This window comes from Melospiza melodia, chromosome 3 (assembly GCF_035770615.1).
Source record: "Melospiza melodia melodia isolate bMelMel2 chromosome 3, bMelMel2.pri, whole genome shotgun sequence".
NCBI lineage: Eukaryota > Metazoa > Chordata > Aves > Passeriformes > Passerellidae > Melospiza > Melospiza melodia.
In genome coordinates this window covers 42,513,923-42,536,231 of record NC_086196.1, presented here as the reverse complement: position 1 = coordinate 42,536,231, position 22,309 = coordinate 42,513,923, and the positions used below count along the sequence as shown (strand labels likewise).

Genomic DNA, 22,309 nt, shown 5'->3' with positions numbered 1-22,309 from the left:
GCCTACTTCAGAACATGTTTCCAAAATTAACTTTAGGTCTCACTTCTGCTGTCCAATGAATGTACTACATTGCTGCTCCTCCTCAGCCACATTTGGTTATCTGTATTTTATACCTGAATATGTCAAGTGTAAATGATTTATTTTCTAAATCAACTTGAAGTTATGTAAACATTTAAAACCTTACATCTTTGTTGACTTCATTGGAATCAGGATTAGCCTACACATTTCTCAACACAGCCTCCCGGGCTTTTTTTTTTTTTTTGCCCTGCCTCCACGAACTTCTTTTTTTTTTTTTGAAAATTTCATAGGAACAGAGGCTTTGCTGCTACTCTCAAAATTCAACATGATGTAAATGTATTTTGGAATGCATCACCAGTATCACAGCAAAAAAAAAAGGTTTTGGCTGACCCCAGCATTCACTGTGCTTGTAGCTTCCTGCAGTTTTACAAATTTAACACTGGCCATTAAAAAAAACAGCACAAAATGAGAGGACTGCATTTTAAGTTATGTATTCTTAAAAAAATTACCTCAGGAGACATGTTTCCGATACATTTCATAGCTGAGGAAGTCAGGAACTCACCTAAGTTGCCACATGAAGACTCATGTTGGATCAGGTTTGAGAATTGAGTATTTTACATGAAGACAGTTGAATATTTTTTTAAGCAGGTGCTTTTAAAGAATTAATTAAAAAATGAGAGGGAAAAAAAAGAGAAAAAACCCTCTCAGCAACTAGGTTTGTTCCTCAGCCTGTTTTCCAGGGGATGAATGCTCCAGTTCCTGAATGCTAGCAGTGTGCTTTAAAAATACACAGTCAAATTACACAAGCAGGATACATATTTCAAGGTAATCATTTAGCTGTCTGCCAGAGATGCACTATTCTTTACCTTTCATCAGGGAAATTAGAGAAAGTTTCACAATTCTCTACTTTTTTTTGTAAGTAATGTTGTAGCTCTGGTCTCTCAGAAAAGATGTATCAATTTGTACCTCAAAATGTTTTGGTTTTTTTCTGTTATTAATTCATTCTAGCCTGAGCTAGTTGGATATTTCTTATAAAAGTCTTTCTTTAAGGAACAATCATATTAGCAAGAACATAGAGCAGACAGCTGTACAAGTTTTCTAATTGTTCATTATCAGCATCAAAGTCTTACACAAGAGTTTTGAAACAAAGCTGCTAGCAACAATAAAGCAAAACTTATTACATACTGACTACAAAATGGCAAGTGCAGACATTTTGCCCTCTTATGCCACTAATTTCAAGGTAAAAGAATCAAATAGCAACAAGTGAAAAGGCCTATCTGGAAAAATTCACCTTGGTAAGAAAAAATTTGTGAAAGAAAAAGCAGCAACAAAAGAAATATCCTAGACTTTGGAATTTGTGGTTTTCAGCCATGCTTAGTATGTCAACAAAGTGTTTATTTTTGTTTTTGCTATAAAGAAATTTGAAAAATCTGGACTATGAATGCTGATTGCTACTATTATATGAGGCTGTTAAAAGGAACAATCATGACTTTTCCCAGTACAGTTAAATGATAAAGCCTTACTACTTCTTTAATAACCAGTGCAGTTAAAGAAAAAAACCTCTAACCTTCAAGAATTTGTCTTAAATACTTTATTGGCCCTCTGTTCTGATTCAGAGGACACTTCACATGAAACATTTAGATGTAGTTCATGAAGCACCTACCTATACAATGCAATAATTCACACACTACAGTAAATAGTTTCTCTTCTGCAGATCTGAACTATACCAGTGTATCCAGAGAGTGCACAAGACACGTACAAACATCTGACATTCCAAAGACAGGAGTATACAGGGCACTACAAGAAATCCTTCCTGACTTGCTGTCATGGTTGCTCTTAGTAATTTCCATACATTTTCTCATCTAAGCATTAACATTTCCATCACCAGACTTCCATCTATCATTGCCTTACATTGACACCTGCTGGAAGTGACTGGGATCGTAAACCATTTCTTTTTTCTGCCTCAATTAGTGCCTGATTTAACTCTACAAGAAGATTAACAATTCTACCTCCAGTAAACTAAACATAAACATCTGAAAAACTAAGCCACATGACTTTTTAAAAGAAAAAAAAAACATACACTGTGTAATTTTAAGCAATGTGTAATTCCCAAGGCTATTACTGTATGGGTTCTCAATCAGAAAATGTATTTTCATAACAGCCTTTTAGAAGATTTTTTCACTATCCCTTGGGTAGATTTAAACTCAACAAATTAAGTATACATCCATTAACTAGGCTCTCAGGATAATTAGCAAATAATTATAACTCCAGGAGTCACTAAATAGTGGCTTGACAAACATTTTACAAACAAGTTTATACAAATAATGTAACTAAACAGGCAATTATAACCTATATCTTTACATTATTTAAAAAAATCTGCCTTATTCACAAAAGCAAACAAGCTGTTTATTGACAACTGACAGATAAGAACAACTGAGGAACATTTGTTAAAGCAGCTTGTATGTACACAAACTGTCTCTCATTCTTTATAATGAAGATGCATCTATTAGTACAGCTTGGTAAACTGAAGCATGCTGAAACAGCCATCTGAAGAAAATGTTCTGCCCCATAAGCCAGAACTTCATCTACAAGCTTCACTGAACAACATTCTGCATGATACTTTTTCCTTACTTTTAAACCCTACTCTAAGGATGGGATCTCTCTCACTTGATGTCATTTTCAAATTCCTCACAACAGAAAGCACATCTCAGATTGAAGCAGGTAGGGTGAGTTAAGGTACCTTTGCTCTATCATCAGAACAAGACTTTGATTCTCGCACACCTTGTATGCAAAACACAGACGTATTTTCATCAAAAAACACAGACACTTTTAAAGTATCATAAGCAGCAAGAAGAGAAAAACGATTTCCAAGGCAGCCAAATAGAATTTATGTAATGTCAGTATCTTTATAGCTGAAGACCTATCAAATGTTATAATTTTGCAAAGTTTCAAGACAGAATCCTTATATTAGAAGTTCAATAATATTAGCACAGCATGACCACCTCACACAGGCATCAACACTGCAGCACTATTAACTCACGGACTTTACAGATCAGTTAGAAGTTTATTAATTTTATTTACTTATTTTAATCTGGTGAGTGACCAAAACTACTTTTAAAAGTGAATTTTACTAGGTATCCTAGACCATCCCCACGGTATTAAGGTTCAGAACTACTGAGCCCATGAAAAAAAAAAAGTAAACACCATCTTTGGAAACAGAAATAATCAGCAACGAAAACAGGTACCATCAAAACCAGCAATAAGTGGTAGCCTATGTCAACATGCCTTTCCTCAAACTTTTCTTGATTTTCCTAACTGAAAGAGCTCAGTCGGTAAAGGCAGAAATAAATGGCTGAGTATTAAGTCTGCCAAACTCATTCCTAATTAAAAGCTTCATAAAGCTTAAAAGAAAAATAACACTGGGCATGGAAAAACACAGTTATTCTACATAATGGGTACACAGGAGTTAAAGAATCACATATACCAAGAAGCAACTAACTCCCTAGGAAAAGAACTGGTTGTATTTTACAAAAAAAAAAATCTCAGTGAACATAACAGTCTTCCTCCCAGACACCTAAATGGTGGGCAGGAGAGCACTTTTCTAAAAAAATTTATCACTCTGACAAGCACAGGGTTGTTGTTTTGTTTTGGGTTGTTTCTTTCTCTTATTGTATTTTTTAACAAAACACACATGGAAAGCATTACAGGCTTAAAAACACTAGATAGCCAAGATGATTTTGACACTCATCCCATGCTCACTTTCTTTTCTTTTTATCTCAGAAAGACAACAGAGTTAGCAACACACACACTCGACATTTAGGGCTTACATTTCCTACCTTACAAAGCTTCTGGTAACGGGGAGAAGAAACTGCCATCCTCTGTAAACGATGCAACAACACCACAACTTTCTGAAGAGAGGTTCTCACCACAGCCATCATTTTAAGTTTGCCACACTTCTGAAGATACCTCAGAATTTGCATTATAAATGAAGAGCAACTATCATTTCCTCCCGGTCACTGGACAATGATTTGCCAGCTTTCTGAGCATGCTCTCTTCCAGGACTGCTTTTGCAAGCTACAGGCTTTATACGTTTCAAAGGCAAAGAAGATTGATACAGCATAAGTTTTTCTCCCAAAATAACCCCACAAAACAAATGCAGAAAGATAACAGCCTTCACAGATTCCTCTAATCGGTACTGCTCAGCTCTGCTTCTGCAGAGGGCAAATGAAGTTGAGCAGCCGATCGTATGCCTCCGTTCAGGAGTGCACTAAATAGCCAGAAAAAGGTTATTAATTTAAGCCTGAAAGCTGCAGGAACAAAAAAGGAATGCCTTCAGGAAGACGGCTCCAGTGTATCACAACAGTTGTTCCTCCCTAGTAGCTGCTTTCTATCAGCAGACAGAGTGTTTGCTTCCTCACTCTGGGAAAGGATGCTCTCGTTCTCAGACTGAACGCAGCTCTGGCAGAGCTGTCGAGTGAGTGAATAACAGATTGTGTTATAAATCTTGAGAGAGGAGCACAGGGATACCTGCCCTAATTATATCAGCCATACGTTAAAGGCTAATAAATCACACAGGCGTTTCTCAAAACTAGATTACCCAGCACAAAAGGGAAAATTGCAGGGGGTAAACCTCTTTCTATAAAAACTCTTTTAAAGCAAAATTAGTCAAAGGGATCTAAAGGATCCCACTTGCACCAGAAAGTAGCAATGTTTTTCACAAGTCATTTCCAATTAAATATTTTCCAGAATGACTTTAGACAAGAAAAAGATAGGGTTTTGACAGAGTAAAAGCATACAGTTGCATCATCAACCCCTTCTCTAAGTCATCCTTGAATCCAAAGAGCTATCACAATTTTGATGTATTTCCCATGACAAAGCAGAATTATTTAAGTCATCTAAGGATGATGATAAGATGTTCAAGAGCATGGAAGTGGTTTCCTACCAGTAAGGCACTCCCAGTGCAATAGAGCCAACATACCCCTAGGTGTGGCAAAACTGCAGCATAGCCAAAGCCAGCTACTCATTGCTTCCAAAGGTGCTTTGATGAATCTACTTAAACCTGTATCAGAGGGGCTGCTGCAGCAAAGGTTCAGGGAAGCCTGAACACAGTAGGTGAAGTACCAATCATATGATTTAAAGTGCATATTTCTACATGAAAAGGTCCCTGCACGTTTCAAGCACATCAATCAGCACAATATGCAGGCAACAGCTATCCTGACAAGTTTGTATGATCCAAAATAATGCACAGCTTAGAGGTCAGTGCATTATATGCTGCTTTGCTTCTTCTAAGGCACTTTCCTAGGAAGGGCATGAATGCAAGGGTTAGGTTCTTCATATAGGACATTCAAAAACTCTTCCCATCTAATTCTGTGTAAACTGTTTCGTCTTTACTTTTAGGACTAAATCAATGTTTCTACCACTCTTCCACACAAACCCCATTTCCCTGTACTCTGCTTTCTTGATGCGTCCGCAACAATAACAACATCAGTGTGAACAGATAAACAGATACACGGATTCCATGCTATATATAGAAATATTGCCATCTGTATTCACCTTGCCAGACACACTGTATTTTCTCATCTTCATGACTTATTTGAACTGTCCCTCTGCATGCCACTGCTCCTGGCTTACATCCCTTCCACCAGAAGTCTGCTTCTTTAACTTTCCAGATTGAGCCTACCATGATTAGCTGACATGCTCTTACCAAATATCTTTTAAGGAAACCTGTGAAGCAGCAGAACTCTGAAACCATGGAAGCATTTAGAAATGACTGTGCAAAAGCTCACACCTCTTCTGTGCAAGAGAGACCCCACAGTCCACACCTTCTTTATTTCCTTCTACTCTTTATTTTCCCAGATCTTTCAATTTACGAGTTTGAATCAAGCAGTGAGACAAAACAGCCAGCCACTACTTATGGTAACTTCTTTTAAAATACAACAAATTTTAATTATTTTGAACACCTTTACATGTATAGGCCCAGGATTTCATATACCTTGCATTACTTCTTACTATTTCCTAGCTTATTTTCTGCATCTTTTTTCAAATTAGTTTTTAATCTCTTCCAAGTCACTGCTAAATATTTTCCAAAACAGACTGTAGTGTTTTGGCACTAACCTGAATGGAAAAACTTCTAGAAGGTTTAGATACTGAGAGAATTAATTGAACTGACTGATGATATAATTTAGATGTCTCCTTTTTAAAAAGACATTGCAACCACACTCAAAGTCTTCATTATTTGCATAGCACTGTTGCTGGCTTCAAGTATCACAATGAAAGACCAAACAAGGCTTCAGGGCTCAGATCATTGATTCCACTGTAGAGTGACTTGAGCTGCAGCCAAATAAGTTAGGCCAAAAATGTAATGGAGGATTGTCCTCCCATGCAAGCACAGATGCCAGCTTAACAGATGATCCTATTTTGAAAATGCATGACATGTAACAGCAGCAACAACAACAAATTCATCACCTTTTGTATAGGTTCAGCTCATTTCACCTAGAATTTATCACACCTTGAACTCATAGTAAAGTTTTACTTAATACACAGGCCTTGGGAGCAGGGGCATCTTCACACAGAACAGAGAAGGTTATAACTCCTGCATTCTTCTTGAAACCATTTAACCACTAACCTTAAAACCAACACTTCTTTACATATTCAACAAGGCACCAAGAGAACAACACTGTCATTTTACACCACATAACAGGGGAAGAAAAGGAAATTATCTTTGTCTAATCAGATAATAACCTTGAGAACTTGCAAGGGAGTGGGCTTGATCTTTTGAGGTACAGCAAGATGTTGGAACTACATTTTGTTTTCAGAAGTGCAACAAATACTTGAAAACACAAACAGTGATTTTGGAGTCATTATATGAATGTCTTCATTTACATTTAAAGACTGTAAGATGGTAGGGGATAAAGTTCATTCTGGAAGTCATTATGCTATGACAGTCTTTGACATGCTCCACTTCCTAGGGTAGCCAAAAAGGCTTACCATGTTATGTGAGGTCATGGGTGAGTTAAGTGATGATACTTCATGTGCACAGTCTCAAAGATATGGACAATATCAGGTACCAGATGCTGAACCAGGGGAGGTCACGATCCAGCACCTCCACCTGCCTTTTCAGCAGTGACAAGCCAGGACAGCGTGCAAAGTCAGGAGATGGTCATAGACCTTCTTCTCTCACAGCAGTCTTGCACAACAGCTCTCCCCTCATGCAGCACAACTCAGGCAATTTTAATCAGATTGCAGCACAACAAAGAATGGCAAACAACCTTCTACACACAGTGCTTCACAGCCACACAGAGCCAACAAACAAACTGTGAAATAACAGCTGTATCTTGGTGTGATAGACTACACAGAATGCAAGGTAATGCAGAAATAAGTCTATTTACACATAGCACTGCCTTCTGTTGTTCACTGCCTGTGCCCTGTTTTAGCTCTTCCACCTCCACTACATTAGAGTAGTTGGAAGTGGCACCAATATAAAGCATAACATTAAGCTCTAGGTGTCACCACTACAGACTAGGCTCAGCATTTCACAAAAAGCCACATCTCTACAGATGAGTTACCTGACTGACTAAAATAATATGGTGAGTGACATGCCATCTTCAACAGATACAAGCTTCCACAAAACATTGTGCTCCTACTATGATTAGCAAGTATAACTTGCTATCAGATATTTTTAAGAGTCTTGTTTCATTTCAATTCAGCATAGATATGTTCAGATTAAGAGCAATACTAAAAGCAACATCTTTTTTTCATTATAAGCTGCTCAAACCCACTTAGATCACAGGTGACATTAATCCAAACACAGAGTGCAGGATTTAATAAGTGGTGTCAGTTAAACTCCTCAGCCATTTCCAAGGTTTCCAGTCTGGGGCCTGAACATGAAAGAAGGCCAGCTGGGGAGCTGCTGGGCAGTAGGAGAGGGAGAAGAGGTAACCCAAGCACAACAACTTCTTGGATTGCTAAAAAAGCAGGAGGAAGGTGGCAGACAGAAATAGGAGAGAGTGCAGCCCAGAAGGGCTTTACTTGGAGGGAAGTAGATTAAATTGTTTGGTTGAACAATTACACAACACGACTTGGTTTAATGAAGCGTACACTTCCTGAATGCAGTCACCCTCCAAGGACATTTAAGAGCCCTCAGTGCAAAAGACATACACAAAAATATGTGCTTCAAACCTTAAGAAGACAAATCTGCTTCTTTCATACACCTGACTTCTAAAATACTGTGTCTTAGGAAACACCTTTCAATAGGCTGCAGCTTTCTCCAAGCAAGTAGACAGCTTTTCTTTATAACATTTGCCATTGAGACAAAACCTGAATAACAGCAATATTATTTAGTTTCTCACCTGCATTTGCTTTCTGAGTTCCCTTATGTAGACACTGTCCTGAGCAGTGTTCTCACGCTCGGATGCATCTGCCAGAACATTTACTGTTGTCTCTGCCTCTTGAATCCACTTGAGGAAGCTCTCCAGATCCTTGTGTGAGGCCTGTATTGTCTTCATCTCTGTCTCCAAGAAATTCTGCCTATCAACAGCTCTGAAAACAAGACAAGTGTCAGAATATTCCCCCATAAGATACAACGTTATATACATCATAATGAAACTACTAAAAGGAAATCTGAAATGCATCTCTAGTAAGAACAGAGATACAGCTTGTTTTATCATAATTTATATCACTGTTTTTAGTGTATCTATAGCTATCCACAGATGTCCTGAACTGGTTATACGTTTGACAGAATGTATTCTTTTTTTAAAGGCATGCAGTAAAAACTCAGTTATTAATTAAAAACCTAGGTTTTCCTTTTAGAGTGTTACCATCATCAACTTATGCTAGTCCAAAGGATAGAAGTGTTATTGCCATGTGTGAAAAATGGGCTTTACCCCATCAACAAAAAACATATGGAGCAGAAACACTGAGTGCTTGGGGTATTTTCACAGTGAGCAGAAACACTGCCATAAATTCTTAAGAGTTAAAATGCTAAGGGATGAAAAGTCAGATACCTGGTTCTTTCTGCTAGAAGACTTTTGACACAATCACTCAAACAAACAGAATAATACACTGCCATCAAAAATATATGCTCAACGAACTTAAAAAAAGACCGGCAGAATATGGTCCAAATAATTTTCAATCATCCAAAAGATTTCTAACTGATACAAACACTAAAGTTTGTATCTGTAAGAGGATTTTTTTCATGTAATAACAATATAATCCAAACATTTTATCAGCAACTTCAAATAATTTCCTAGGAAAAAAAATCACCTTATAGTTCTGCATAACAGTGCTGTCTTCTAGTGATTGACATGAAACTCAGATGAGAAACTGTTATAGTCAGCAATTTTAAAAGCTCTGATTAGCAACATTATTAAATTTAGACAAACTAAATTTCACCCACTTGAGGCTGTTATTCTGCCACATTCCTTCTCCCAAAATCAGGATAAAAGAAACAAGCTATCTCACACCAGAACACTGTAGAGAAACCTCTAACAGAGCTAAGAGCTAGAATGCTTCTGCTGAGTAAGTAGTTAAATTTTATTTTCACATCAAGCACTAGCTGTATTGTAATATTTTAGAAGTAAAGTGATACTTAATTTCAAGACAGACAAGGCCAAAACACTCAGTATTTGGTATTTCCATGTTTCTGCAGATAGGCCCAAACTTGTGTCTTCCGCATCCTCCCATCTACTTCAGCTTTCTTTCCTCCTTTTCATGCTGTGATGCTCAGCAGCATGAAGGAATAACTATGTTTAGAATTGTGAATTTCAAAACTAGTAAAAATATTCCTTTTAGAAAAGAAGCAGTGGGTGTTCAGTACCATTCAGGATGACATTTCAAAGCAAGTAGCCTGGTTTACTAGCACATCAGATGAGACAGCTACAAGTAAAAGCTGTCTCATCTGATGTCCTCTTTCAAGGACTGGGAGGAAATTTCATGCAACCCAAATTCTGTCAGGCTCACATTCCTAAGTTTTAGCATAACCAACTGAACTTTTTAGAGACAATTTGCACAAGGATAGTGTTGCAACCCCTATTTTAGAAGCTTTGGTCTTACACCACTTGCTAATTGCTTTAGCTAAAAATAAGACTCTAAGAATTGTTTCTGACTTTGTGCTTGCCCAAGTTTTAGTGAGTAGCAAATAACTAGGATATCAAGAAACTTTCATTCTTGCTTCTAACTTGCAGCTGGAATGCTTCACCCAGTCTAGAGAAAAAAAATATGCAGCATGCTAGGGAAAACAAGTAGTTTGATAATAAGCACCAGCTAAAAAATTAGAGCACACCAAGGAACTGTGAGAAAAATGTAAAGTAAAAGCAGTTATGAGCTCTAACTTCAAAATCCTCTCCCTCTGCAGGGATTTTCTTTCCTAGCAGGGGGTTAAGGCCAAAGGTGGAAGAACAGGAGTGACAGCAGGAAGAACAGACTGGTAATAAAGGTGACCTTCAAAGGAAAAGAACGGCACCAAAGGATGAAACACCAAATGACCCAGATCTCTAAGTCTAAGTACTGATGTATTAGATAGAAATTGAGACAACCTGAACTTTGAAGTTAACAACATTCATTGAAGAATATTGTCTTCATCCTAAAGTTTTAATTTCTCCAGCCTTCTGCTTGGTTGAGCTTTAAGGAAAGAATGAAATCCTATTACTGATCCACTGCTGCCATACTAAATTAAAGCTGAAAAACAATCCTGCCACTATATACATACAAATTTACAACTAATTTCCTAAGATTACATGGGTGTTCTTAAAGAGGACATGTATAGCAAGCAGTAGCGAGCAACACTTTAAAAGAGCAGATGGAAATATTTTCCTCCCCTGCTAGTAAAGACCTCCAACATAAAATACAAAATAGAAATTTTTTTTACAGGAGAATTCTGTACTGCAGCTTAAAAACTACCCCATGCTATAAAAACATAACGCAGATTTTCAAATAATTCTGACACAATTAGAGCAGCCTCAAAAGACAGAGGATCTCTATATCTTCCAGGCTGCAAGAACTAAATGTGAGGAGAAGCTTGAGAATTATTTTCAAATGTAGCTAACCTATACAGTGATAGTGGAGAAAGTCTACACAGATTCTATTGGCAAACACACACCCAAGAAAAAATTGTTACTGTATTATTTAAGTTTTCATGGCTGTTTCAGGTTTCTGTCCCACCCAATTATTTTTCCAGATTTAGACTAAAAATCTGCGATGCAGATACATGGGCGTGATCAAAAGAAATTCAGAAACCAACATCTGATACAGTACAGAAAGCAACTATAATCCATTAACAAGGCAGCACAATCACCTAGAATGACTATGGTTTCACCCTAAAGTATAAAAGTAGAACATAAATAGCCACCGGGCAAAGTATCCAATTTACACAACGTCAAGCTGAGGATCTTCAATCTCTTAATGCCATCAGTTTAAAATAAGCTTCTTCACTTTACATGCCATGTCTATAGTCTTCCTGGTAGCGTTCTTATGGTGACCAGAACCACAATCCTTCCAGGAGATGCTATGAAGGACCCTTTCCACAGGGTCCTTCAAGTGTGAGTGGGGGGAACAAACTGGTATTTTAAAGCATTATGCTGTAAATACAGATTTATTCTTATAGAAGCCATAGGGCTACATGTCCACTCTATGTATAAGCCCTAGATGTCCCAACATCTGTCACAAAAAGTAAGGTTCATCAGTGGTATTTCTATTTATTGCATTTAAAGCAAGTATAAAAACCTTCATCCTGTTGAAAAGGTGCTTTCACTGCACAGTCTCCCCTTTTAATTCTACTGTGCTGCTCAGATGGGGTTACACTGAGCAGCTCCACACTGGCTGCCCACTGGCTCTCAGAGTTGTCCTTTCCATTCTGCCACTAGTTAATAAACAAAGCAGATATTCACCTTCCTTAGGCTGCAGACTTCAAACAGTAGCCCCAGTGATAATTAAGGAGCTTCAGTTATACACAACAAAATGCAGTAGCTTATTATTTTAGACTTTAAGCAGATTCAAAACTAATTAGAGGCTTCCAGGCAGGAGCCCTTCTTTCTGGTCACCTTCTCTGAATAGTGGGCAGTTTTATGCCAGCTCTAGCCATAGCACTGCAAAGTCTGAATGTGAATGAGACTAATACAGAGTTTTAGTCTACTGTCAATGCTAATCCAACAAGGAGCTGTTTTCCCTCATCCTCTAATTAACTAGGAAACAAGCTGCCACATCCAAAGCACAAAATGACAGAAGAACAATTTTCCTCCAAGGAAGGATAGGATGACATTCTACTCTGCTTCCTTCATTACCTGCTCACTGAGAATGGTCCTGCTGAGGAGGACTTGGGGGTGCTGGTAGGTAGGAGGCTGGACATGATCCAGTAATGTGTGCTTGCAGCCCAGAAAGCCAATTGTGTTCTGGGCTGCATCCAGGGCAGTGTGGGCAGCAGGGCAAGGGAGGGGATTCTGCACCTCTACCACACTCTGGTGAGATCCCACCTGGAGTGCTGCATCCAGCTCTGGGACCCCAACATAAGAAGGATGTGGACATGTTGAAGCAGATCCAGAGGAAAAACTAAAACATTCTGAAGGCTGGAGCACCTCTCCTGTGAGGAAAGGGTGAGAGAGTTGGAGCCTGGAGAAGCAAAGGTTCCCAGGGGACCTTACAGCAGCCTTGCAGAGCCTGAAGAGGGCCTACATGAAACATGGAGAGGGACTTTTTGCAAAGGTATATAAGGACAGGACAAGAATGGCTCTAAACTGAAAGAAGGCATATTTAGATTAGCTATTAGGAAAAAAATCTTCACTGTGAGGGTGGTGAAGCACTGGAACAGGAGAAGCTGTGAATGCCCCATCCCTGGCAGTGTCCAAGGTCAGACTAAATGGGGCTTTGAGCAATCTGATCTAGTGGATTGTGGTCTGCTCATGGCAGGGCAGTTGGAACTGGATGATCTTTAAGGCCCCTTCCAGTTCAAACCATTCTCTAATTTCACAAGTTCTATAATGCTATCCTCCTCTCACTCCTCAAGAGATAACATCGCCTTAAGCTTTACAAAGTAGGCTTTTCATTCCTTTAACTGATGTCCCATTCCAAAAGCAGCTGCTTCTTTCACATGCACATGTATACATACAGACTTCAGTTGTCATCTTCCCCACTCCCACATAAAGAGGATCAATTTTTCCTTCTCTCCATCTAACCACAATGCATATAGACTTTTAGATTTCAGAGTCAGACACTATTCTAAATCTTAATTGTGTATCAATACCAAATACTCGAAAGAATTTCTGCAGAAATTAGATTATCCTGCAGGGAAAAAAAATTATGCATAGGAAAATATCACATTTTCATTGAGACGTATCTGCAGATACATCTTAAATAGAGGATTAATAAAAAGAAGTTTCAATTAAGTCTCAATTCCTACAGCACAAGTATTTTCTAGATGGGAGTACTGGAAGGATTGCACTTGACAGCCCCATTCTGGGGAAGTTTCCATTAGATGAAAGGCCATAAGGAATTAATGCATGGGAAGATGAAGCTGAACACTTACAGCCTTACAAAAAGGAAGGACAATAACAAACTACAAATACATAAATCATACCAGTAATAAAGAATAAGAGAGGAACTTTGAAAGACACTTAGAGAATAATAGCCACAGGAAAACCTGAAACCAAACATGAGAAGTCCCTTCTTTTTCTGCTTAAAAATATACCACATAAATGGGAAGTCATACAGAAGCTTTCCATTGTGAACTGTGGGAATTTCAATCATCAAAAGAACTTGACTGCAATTGACTAATTATCCCCAGCAGCACTAAAAGCTGCACTTAAGCACACAGAGAAGAGACTACAATACACATGTATACAGAGAATGCAAGTTTAAGGCACAAGCTGCTACATATAAAGTGAAACCTTGTAGTTACCTTTGGTTGAGATTAACCCAGCAAGTGTTCATTTGGTCAGTGGTTTCCTTCACCTTCCTTGAGTCGTCATCACGATACTCTCGAAGTAGTTTATTAGAAAGATCATTGAATGCTGCTACTGTGATGTCACCTCTATGCAAATCCTGTACCAACAGCTAAAAAGCAGTGCCAAATGAGACAGATTAAAATGAGACTATTTCTCATATTATGCATTTTATCACACATTATAAACCTCTCATTTTTTCCTCTTTTCTAAAAAGCAAAATGTGCACATTTTTCATCTAGGGGTAAAACCTTACAGAGAAAATCTACAGATATTAAATGTCCTGATAATGAACTAATCAAAGCATAAATAGGTGAGAAAAAGCTGTATTTTCCAGAACTGCCAAAGGTTAGAGAAATCCTCTTTTATAGTCTACTGGCAACAGAAATAAAAATACTTCTGTATTTTGAGTAGCATGAATAAGTTTGAATTATTATAATAGCAATATAAGCAGCATTTAAAAGCAGCACAAATGAAATGTACAATATGAGAATTTGATTTCATTCCTTGGGGTTTTTGGTTTTGGTTTTTTGTTTGTTTAAAATTAAGGAAATACATTAGAAAGGTTTCTTTATTGTGGCAAGATATTTACAATGTGCCTTGACTTTAGAGAATCTAAACTCATAATTATTTCAAAATGAAAAAGAGTATTTACATATATATATATATATATATATATATATATATATGTATGTATATGTATATATCCAGTTGCACATTATGGCCTCTGTTTGGGCATGGACCTGCTTTCACTTAAGAAAACAAAGTAGACCTAATAGTCTATTTCTATTTCCCTGCTTATGCAGAGATAGACATAAGTCAGATAGTTGTGCAAAGCACACAACTTTACTGTCTACTTAAACAGCTATGGATTGGTAAGCAATTCTCACAATCATACTTCCTGCCTCTTCCATTACTCAGCTGCATCTCTACATTGCCCCTTCATGAATATATATGTGCATATATATATGCACATGTTTTTTTAAACTCTCGTATATCCCTGTTCTAAATACTGCACTGGCAAGAGCCTCTCCTCACTGCTTTGTGTCTTTAGTTCTCATACTGTGCCACCTACAGCTCGCCCTTTTTCTGACAGCCACCAGGACAAAGGACACTAGACTTACAGATTTATCACAGCATGCTTGATATGATATAAAAAGCATCAAAGATTGCATTAAATAAAAAAAAATAAAAATAAAAAAGCATAGGATATGCCTGGCATCCACCAGATGTGAAATTCAGGACAATTTTAAATACCTTAGTCCATTCCTTGACTTACTAAGCTGCTGTTAAATATTTCTATGAAGTCAATTCTGCAGCAGAATCATTAAATTTTAATTGGTCTGGGGTTCAAGCTTTTTGCATAATATTATTTCTTTGATGCTAAATTATACTAATTTCAACTAAGCTTTAAAAGGCACACATGCCACCTGTTTACTTCCCAAAACGGGATTTTTGGGTAGTGTCATATATTGAAAAACATAGACAATTAAAATACCTTACCCAAAAAGAACCAGAAAATAGTACAACAACTAAATTGCGCATCCACTCATCAATTGAATGTAGTAGCATTACACAGACTCAGGAATCTGGTATGGCAAAAAAGAAAGCATAAGTGGTCTTACTTTGCTCTCTGCAATGTGTTTGGCCAGCGTCTCTTTTGGGGCCTGCAGGAGCCCTCGCAGGCGGATCTCGCACTGCTCCATGAGGTGCTCCATCTCCTGCCTCTGCTCGTGCCACTGCAGGCTGTCTGCCAGCATGTGCTTCAGCTGCTGCTGCCGCACCTCCACGCTGTGCTGGGTGCTGTCCCACTGGTTCTTCAGCTTCTCCACTGCAGAGGACAACACGGAACGTGAAAAATATGAGGCAAGTGAAAAAGTAGCCATAGCTACCTCCTAATCTTCAGGGCAAAAGGCAATAATAGAACAATAATTCTCAAATACAACAGTCTCAATATTCAGTATTTTAGTTCGCCGTCTAGTTGACATTCACAGAAGCAAATGAAAAATCAGGTGTTTGGCTTCCTCTTGTTTGAGTAAGACATCATACATGTAACAACTATTTTTTCTGGTCTATGTCAAAGTCATTATTCACTTTTAAAGTCCACACATATAGGAAACTTTACAGCAGAGATATGCCAGCAGCAGGGCTCCAAGGAGCACAATTTTAGGGTGATTTTAGGATAATAGAAGCAATAAGTAATCTTTTTGCATCTATAACTTAAATCGGTAGAAACAAATAAATAAATACTGTTTGGACAGTTTGTATAAAGCAAACTGAGCATTCCTGACCACTGTCTCATGGCACCTACACTGCAATTTTGGCCAATGTAGAAACATTCCACAAGGTAAACTAACTACTTTGGCAATTTAACTCCAGCACAGGTTTCTATAGAATTTAGTATATAACCCAGCAGAAGAGAGAAGTTATTGGTTACACCCCACTCCCTTCAAGTGGACGGAATTCCATTCCTCTCTCAATAAATAGTTTCATTAGATGATGGATAAACACACTTAACCTTTAATAAACAAGGAGTGAAAAACACAACATAAGAGCCTAGAACAAAAACAGTGCATCACAAAAAGCAGTGAATCTGTCTTTGGAGAGAAATGCATGGCATCATGCATTTTCCTGGATACTTACAAGACCATTAAAGCAAGTGTATTACTTGAAAGTCTATAGAGCTGGAAACCCGTTTCTCTACTACCTGTTGTGACGGTTATGGGGAACAAATTATATCACTAAAGAGTGTGATAAAAAAAGAATGTTGTAAAAAAGTTAATGGGAAAAAGTAAAACCAAAAAAGACTAAGCTGGATTTCTCATGAGAAACAGGTACACAGTACGTAAGACTAAACAAGTGTATTTATTTTAACAGTAAGTACACAGTTTTATTAAAAAATTAACAATCTTGATGCTCAAGTCACTTCAATTTTCCATGAAGCAAAACGCTAAAGGTTGCACTAAAATTGAAACCATTTAAGTGGTTTACATTTTTCTAACCTTTTGCAATTAAACAAAGCCATTGTGCTTCATCTGCTTGAAAAAATTTCTTAACTTTAATACATTCAACAATATTCTGTTTAGTTCCACAAAGCTCTCAAAGACTGGGGCAGCAAAGCCCACCTGTCAGAGTAAATATCTACTACACCGAACTGGTAGACAAACCTAATAATTTGTGCAATATAGATTCATCCATTTCAACCCACAGGCAGCTTGTGGATTAATTTTCAAGCACAGATATTTGATGTTCACATAGTAGTATTGGTATTATAGAACAAATATTATTTATATACTTTTTCTTATTAATGGACAGATTAACCTTACTCTCTACACTGCTGACATATCTACCCTTTTCTCTACCTCCTGCAAACAGGACAGAAAAATAGTGACATTCCTGGTAGCCTCAGAACCTGGTGGGTTTAAGAGGTAAGTTCCTAGAAAAAGTTGTTCTGAAAAATATACTTGAAAAAGTATGGGCAGCAGCCTGATATCACAGACAGAAAAACTAGAAGGAATTTCTGATGAGACTTTTTTCAATTCTAAGTGTCAATAAAGTTTCAATTCTAAGTGTCCCAAAAATTGGGAGCGAAGTTCCAGAGAAGGAAGCTTTGCTGTTTCTCTGCTCCTATCAATTTGAGTAATTATGCTTCATCTGATGACACACAACAGACTTCCAGAAGGTTGTAGGACATTGATACATTCTGATATATATTCAGTGTCTATACATACTCAGTGTTTAAACAAAGAGGTGCATAAGCAGGCCAGAGCTTCACTTTTCCTCAAAGAGCCAGCTTTTCTTAACAAAAGTCAGTGGTAACAAAACCTTCAATTTTCATGTTTCATGATAGGCAGAAAATCTTCACACACATCCAAAGTATCTACTGGAAGCTTAATCCATGGCACCACATACAACTTCTTTTTTCCCACTCTGGATGTGCATGACTATAGGGGAACTCAAACTTCAACACACAGTCCTTTACTTCTTGTTCAGCTTTTCTGAAGAATCCTGAACATTTTGTGATTGACCCCATGTCCCCTTGTTGACTGACTCCCATGGTTATTATCCTCACTGCCCTGAGTTTCCACCTCACCCTGAGTTCTGAGTGACTGCAAAACTAAGTTGCTTCTTTGAATCTTACTGCCCCTACCAGTCTACAGTCTGTGAACCTCAGACAGCAGATGTCATCTCATCAGACCCCCAGAAAAACCACTCATCTTTGGTCTTCCCGTCTGACCACATCATCTCCATCAAGTCTTATGGACACCAAAGAAATTAATGCAGATGGAGTGAAGGAAAAACTACATTACAGAGGAGAATATAAAAAATATATCTTTCCATTTTTACTTCTAACTATGGTATTCCCTGCTGCATGAAATTTCTAATCTTAGCAATGAGCAAAGCTTAAGACTTAAAAAAACAGACTGTCCATAGTTTCATATTATGACAACTGTACATTTCTTAGGTACAAGTAAAATAAATTTTCAAAGGGAGTGGAGACCTTTAAATTGGAAATTAAATTTTCAAGTATGTGTCAGTTAATTAAAATCTCTACTCTCAGTGAACAATTTTTAAAGTACACACATAAAGTCATTGTCCTAAAGTCAATACATTCATGTTTTTAACTGTCCAGTGCCTCAGAGCTCAACAAAAAAAGAAACATGATTAGCTCCTTTTCTCAATAAATAAAATCCTCATCCCTGGGTCTGTGGCTGTGAAGAAACCCAAATTCTTCACAAAATATTTAAAAGTCCCAGCAAAACTATTGACCTTCATACTTGAAAAATCAGCCAGTCTAAAAACAAGAGGCAATTCTTGTTCCAGGAATTTTCCTTACACTGTTTAAGTGAAAGCCACTTAATTGCCAAGGTTTCTTTTTCAAGGAAGGCAACTTCAGCTATACCCAATCAATAATTTTGGAAAAAGACATGAAGATTTTTTACTGCCATGAAAACAATGTATTTGCAAACACAGGATGGATAAACTTACTTTTTTCTGTGATCTCTGTCCTAATGTCTGAACTGGAAGTTTTATTTTTCAAATTCTGAGCCAATGTAAAAACAGAATCGAGCTGAGGGTGGCGATGGTCCATATCTGCATTGGTTATCTGTTTTTAAGTCCAAAAAGTAGAAAAAAGTTAAATTCATCTGTATTATTTAGGTAAAAAATACACACGTTTCCACAACTATATAGCTGGTCCCATCATTACTGTGACCCTTGAACTGTCACAGTATAATAGCACTGCACTAAAAGGCTAAAATATTGTAAATTGCAGTTACTGAAAATCCAGAGGTGAAGGTTAACCTATCAAACCAAACTGTTACCACAGTTGTTGCACAATGTTTTCCACTATCTATTCTTCATAGACTTATTTTCATATAAGTTTCCATAACTTATTTTTCTCCTAACCAAGATTCATTTATATGTATCAGAAGCAGCAGTGGGTGCAGGGGAAAGTGAAGAACAAAAACTGGAAGGAATAGTCAGACTATATATTGTTGCTCTATAAAACATTGTTCTCTACATATACCAGAATATTACAAGTTAAAAGCAAGTGTTTCAAAAGCTACATCATGTTATTCTTCCAAATTCCAGACTATGTATGAGATACTCACAGAAACAGTTTAGCACTTATTTAGCCTACAGCTTTAACTCTACACTTAGTTAATTGACATTAAGTCAAATAAAATGAACTTTAACAGCAGCATACATCTCACTTATACTGCCCTTAGTCACGGTTCAACATGGCATGAGCTATCAACAGAAATAAACATTTACATCATAAGCATTTATGTTACAACTTTTAATCCTCTTAGCATGTCTCTGGAAATCAGTTTAGTGTAACTACAGCAAACAAAACTCATTAGAAACCAGTAAAGAGTGAATCAAAGATCACCCACTAAGCAGACATGAAGCTGCTCTAAACTCTTCCATGTAAATCAACTATTACAAACCCCAAAAGATGTCAGGAGGTATTCTCCAATTTCTTCATTTTAAACAAAAAAATAACTGTGAGCCAAGCTCACATAGGGACACAAGAATAAACAGAAAACGGCTCTGAAGGAAAAAGGAGTATAATAAGAACATTTAAAGTGTAACTTTCATGTTATGCATTTAGCTGCAGTCAGGGGTTTTTTCCCCTTAAAAACATGTTATTGCTTTTAGCTTCCTTAGTGAATGTAAGAACTATTAAAATGTGAAACAATTTTCTACTAGCCTTCACAAAAGCACATACTTTCATTCGTGTAATAGTCCGATTGATCTCTTCAGTATTTCCCACAGTGACTATGTTTGACTTGAGCATCTGGTCAATCAGCACCAACCAGTCAGCCAGCTCAGTTCTAGTTTTGTCCAGATCAGCAGGTGCAGAAAGTTCCAAAGCCTGCTGAGTCTGAACAGGAATTTCCAATGAAGAAGATGCTAGCACCACCTTTTGGATATCTGAAACAGAGTGTGGAGGTTCTGTTAAAGCAAAAGTAGTCATGGCCACATGAGCAGTTCTCAGAATTACAAGGGGCTTTTGTAATTCCTATAAATATGTAACAGCATCTACAGAGAAAGCACAGCAAAAATTCTATTTTAACAACCAGAAGCTAAGTAATGAGACTTATGCACCTTTAAGGCAGCTATTTTCTTACTGCATGCCAAAAAGACTCACCCAAATGATTCCGCCTAAATTCAAAAAAAACAAGATGAAAAAGACTTGCAAAGACAAAATTACATTAAACCTAATGGAAAGAAGCTAAATATTCATTGACATTTATTAAGCATAAAGCCCAATATTTTTGTTTAAGATAAACATCTAAAGCTGTCTTCCTCTATTTTGTACTATGTAGCAAAAAGGTCTTCTCCACTCTTGGCTCAGAATTCACTTAAGCACAAGTGAAGCTTCTGGAACAGATGCTTCATGGACTTGGCATTACACAACTGTCTGAAGAAGGGACAGATGCCCACTAGTTCAGTCACATCTTCCTCTCTTTTAACCTGACACAAGAAAGAAGTGAGAAACGAGCTGAATGAATAGTAAGATTCACTCCAGAAGTTGTGTTCTTGTTCCAAGAAACACTAAGCTACATCAAACTGCAGCATGAATATTTCACACTTCCCTCAAACAACAAAACACAGGAGTTTTAACAAACACATTGTATGAAAGGATAACAAGCTGAATTCAAGGTTTTAAAAGGATTAAACAGAAGTTGGTTTGCCTCAAATTTTGTTTGCTGATTCTGAAATTTAAAAAAAAAACCAATTTGAGTTAATTTACTGAGGTTTGAGTTGCAAAGTTTTTCAGGCAAGGGCTGTAGTCTTTGCCTAAATTTCCAAAAGGGAGACCTGGGCATTTTATTTACAATCTGTATTTGCTGAACTGCCTCCAACAACTTGAAAATATGACCAGTGTCAGCATCTGATAAAAGAACACATATTTAGACAGCTTTCCCTAAAACATTCAGAAAGGTAAGTACCTAGCAGATAGGTCTACCTTATCTGGCCCTCTAACCAAGCCAAAAGAAGCAGAATGGTCTTTATTTAGAAGACAGCAAAAAATCCGCATGCAAGAGTTACTTTACAAATAATTAGCTGTATGGAAAGCTTCTAGAGCATCTTAATTAGTAAAAAGCATGAACACAAATCCACAGGAAACAAAACACAGAAAACACAGACACAGCCGTGTCACAAACACAGCTATTTTGTTTTTACTCTCTACCTAGTCCTGATGAGGAGGCCTAAGCTTTATAAAAATTTCTCAATTTCAAAACTCTTAGAGAAACTCCAAAAGACTCCCCCAGTCCTGAAGAGTAGAGCGACTTCTTCGCTACCCAAATATTCCCTCTCCTCCACAGCAATGAGAAGGCAGCCTCAAGTTCAACACAATGCTTCAACATTTCTTATTTATTTAAGTTCTTAGAGTTTATTTTCTTTTTTAATTACTTTTGACTGCAAACAAGATTACACTCAAGACAATTAAGCAGAACAGAAGGACCAATCACTCACCAGGAGGCTTTGTCTTTGTAACAAAACGGGACTGCCCAACAAATGCCTCCAACTCTCTCACTTTGTCAGGCACTTCTCTGAACACCTACAGCCCAGCAGAGAGAAATAAAAACAGTAACACGACCTATATTAATGGCAATTATTGAAAGACAAAATACTCTACAACATGCCTCAGATATATTTTAATTAATTTCTGGAAGGTATTCTTTAAAAAACAATAAAAACTAAAGTGTTTTTTCCATACATCCTAGTGTAACACCTAAATATTGAAAAGAAATAAATTGTTGTGGACAGGCTGTTTACACGGTTAAACCATGTTTACATGGTTTTTACATTCTAGGCACCAAAACTATAACTCATTATTTGAAAAT

At 37.3% G+C, this 22,309-nt stretch overlaps 1 protein-coding gene across 5 annotated transcripts in view; it reads right to left on the bottom strand.

Moving 5' to 3' along the window:
- The window catches only part of UTRN (utrophin), a 340,805-nt gene that overhangs the window by 174,781 nt on the left and 143,715 nt on the right, over positions 1–22,309 (bottom strand). For 4 of the 5 annotated variants that reach the window (XM_063151512.1, XM_063151511.1, XM_063151513.1 and 1 more), the window contains 6 exons: positions 21,939–22,023; positions 20,182–20,387; positions 18,936–19,053; positions 15,572–15,777; positions 13,904–14,058; positions 8,367–8,556 (listed from right to left, as the gene is read on the bottom strand). In XM_063151512.1, the coding sequence (XP_063007582.1) occupies positions 8,367–8,556; positions 13,904–14,058; positions 15,572–15,777; positions 18,936–19,053; positions 20,182–20,387; positions 21,939–22,023 (960 nt within the window). Of the gene's footprint in view, positions 1–3,854; positions 4,453–8,366; positions 8,557–13,903; positions 14,059–15,571; positions 15,778–18,935; positions 19,054–20,181; positions 20,388–21,938; positions 22,024–22,309 lie in introns of those variants that run through there. The other variant, XM_063151515.1, reaches the window with a different exon arrangement.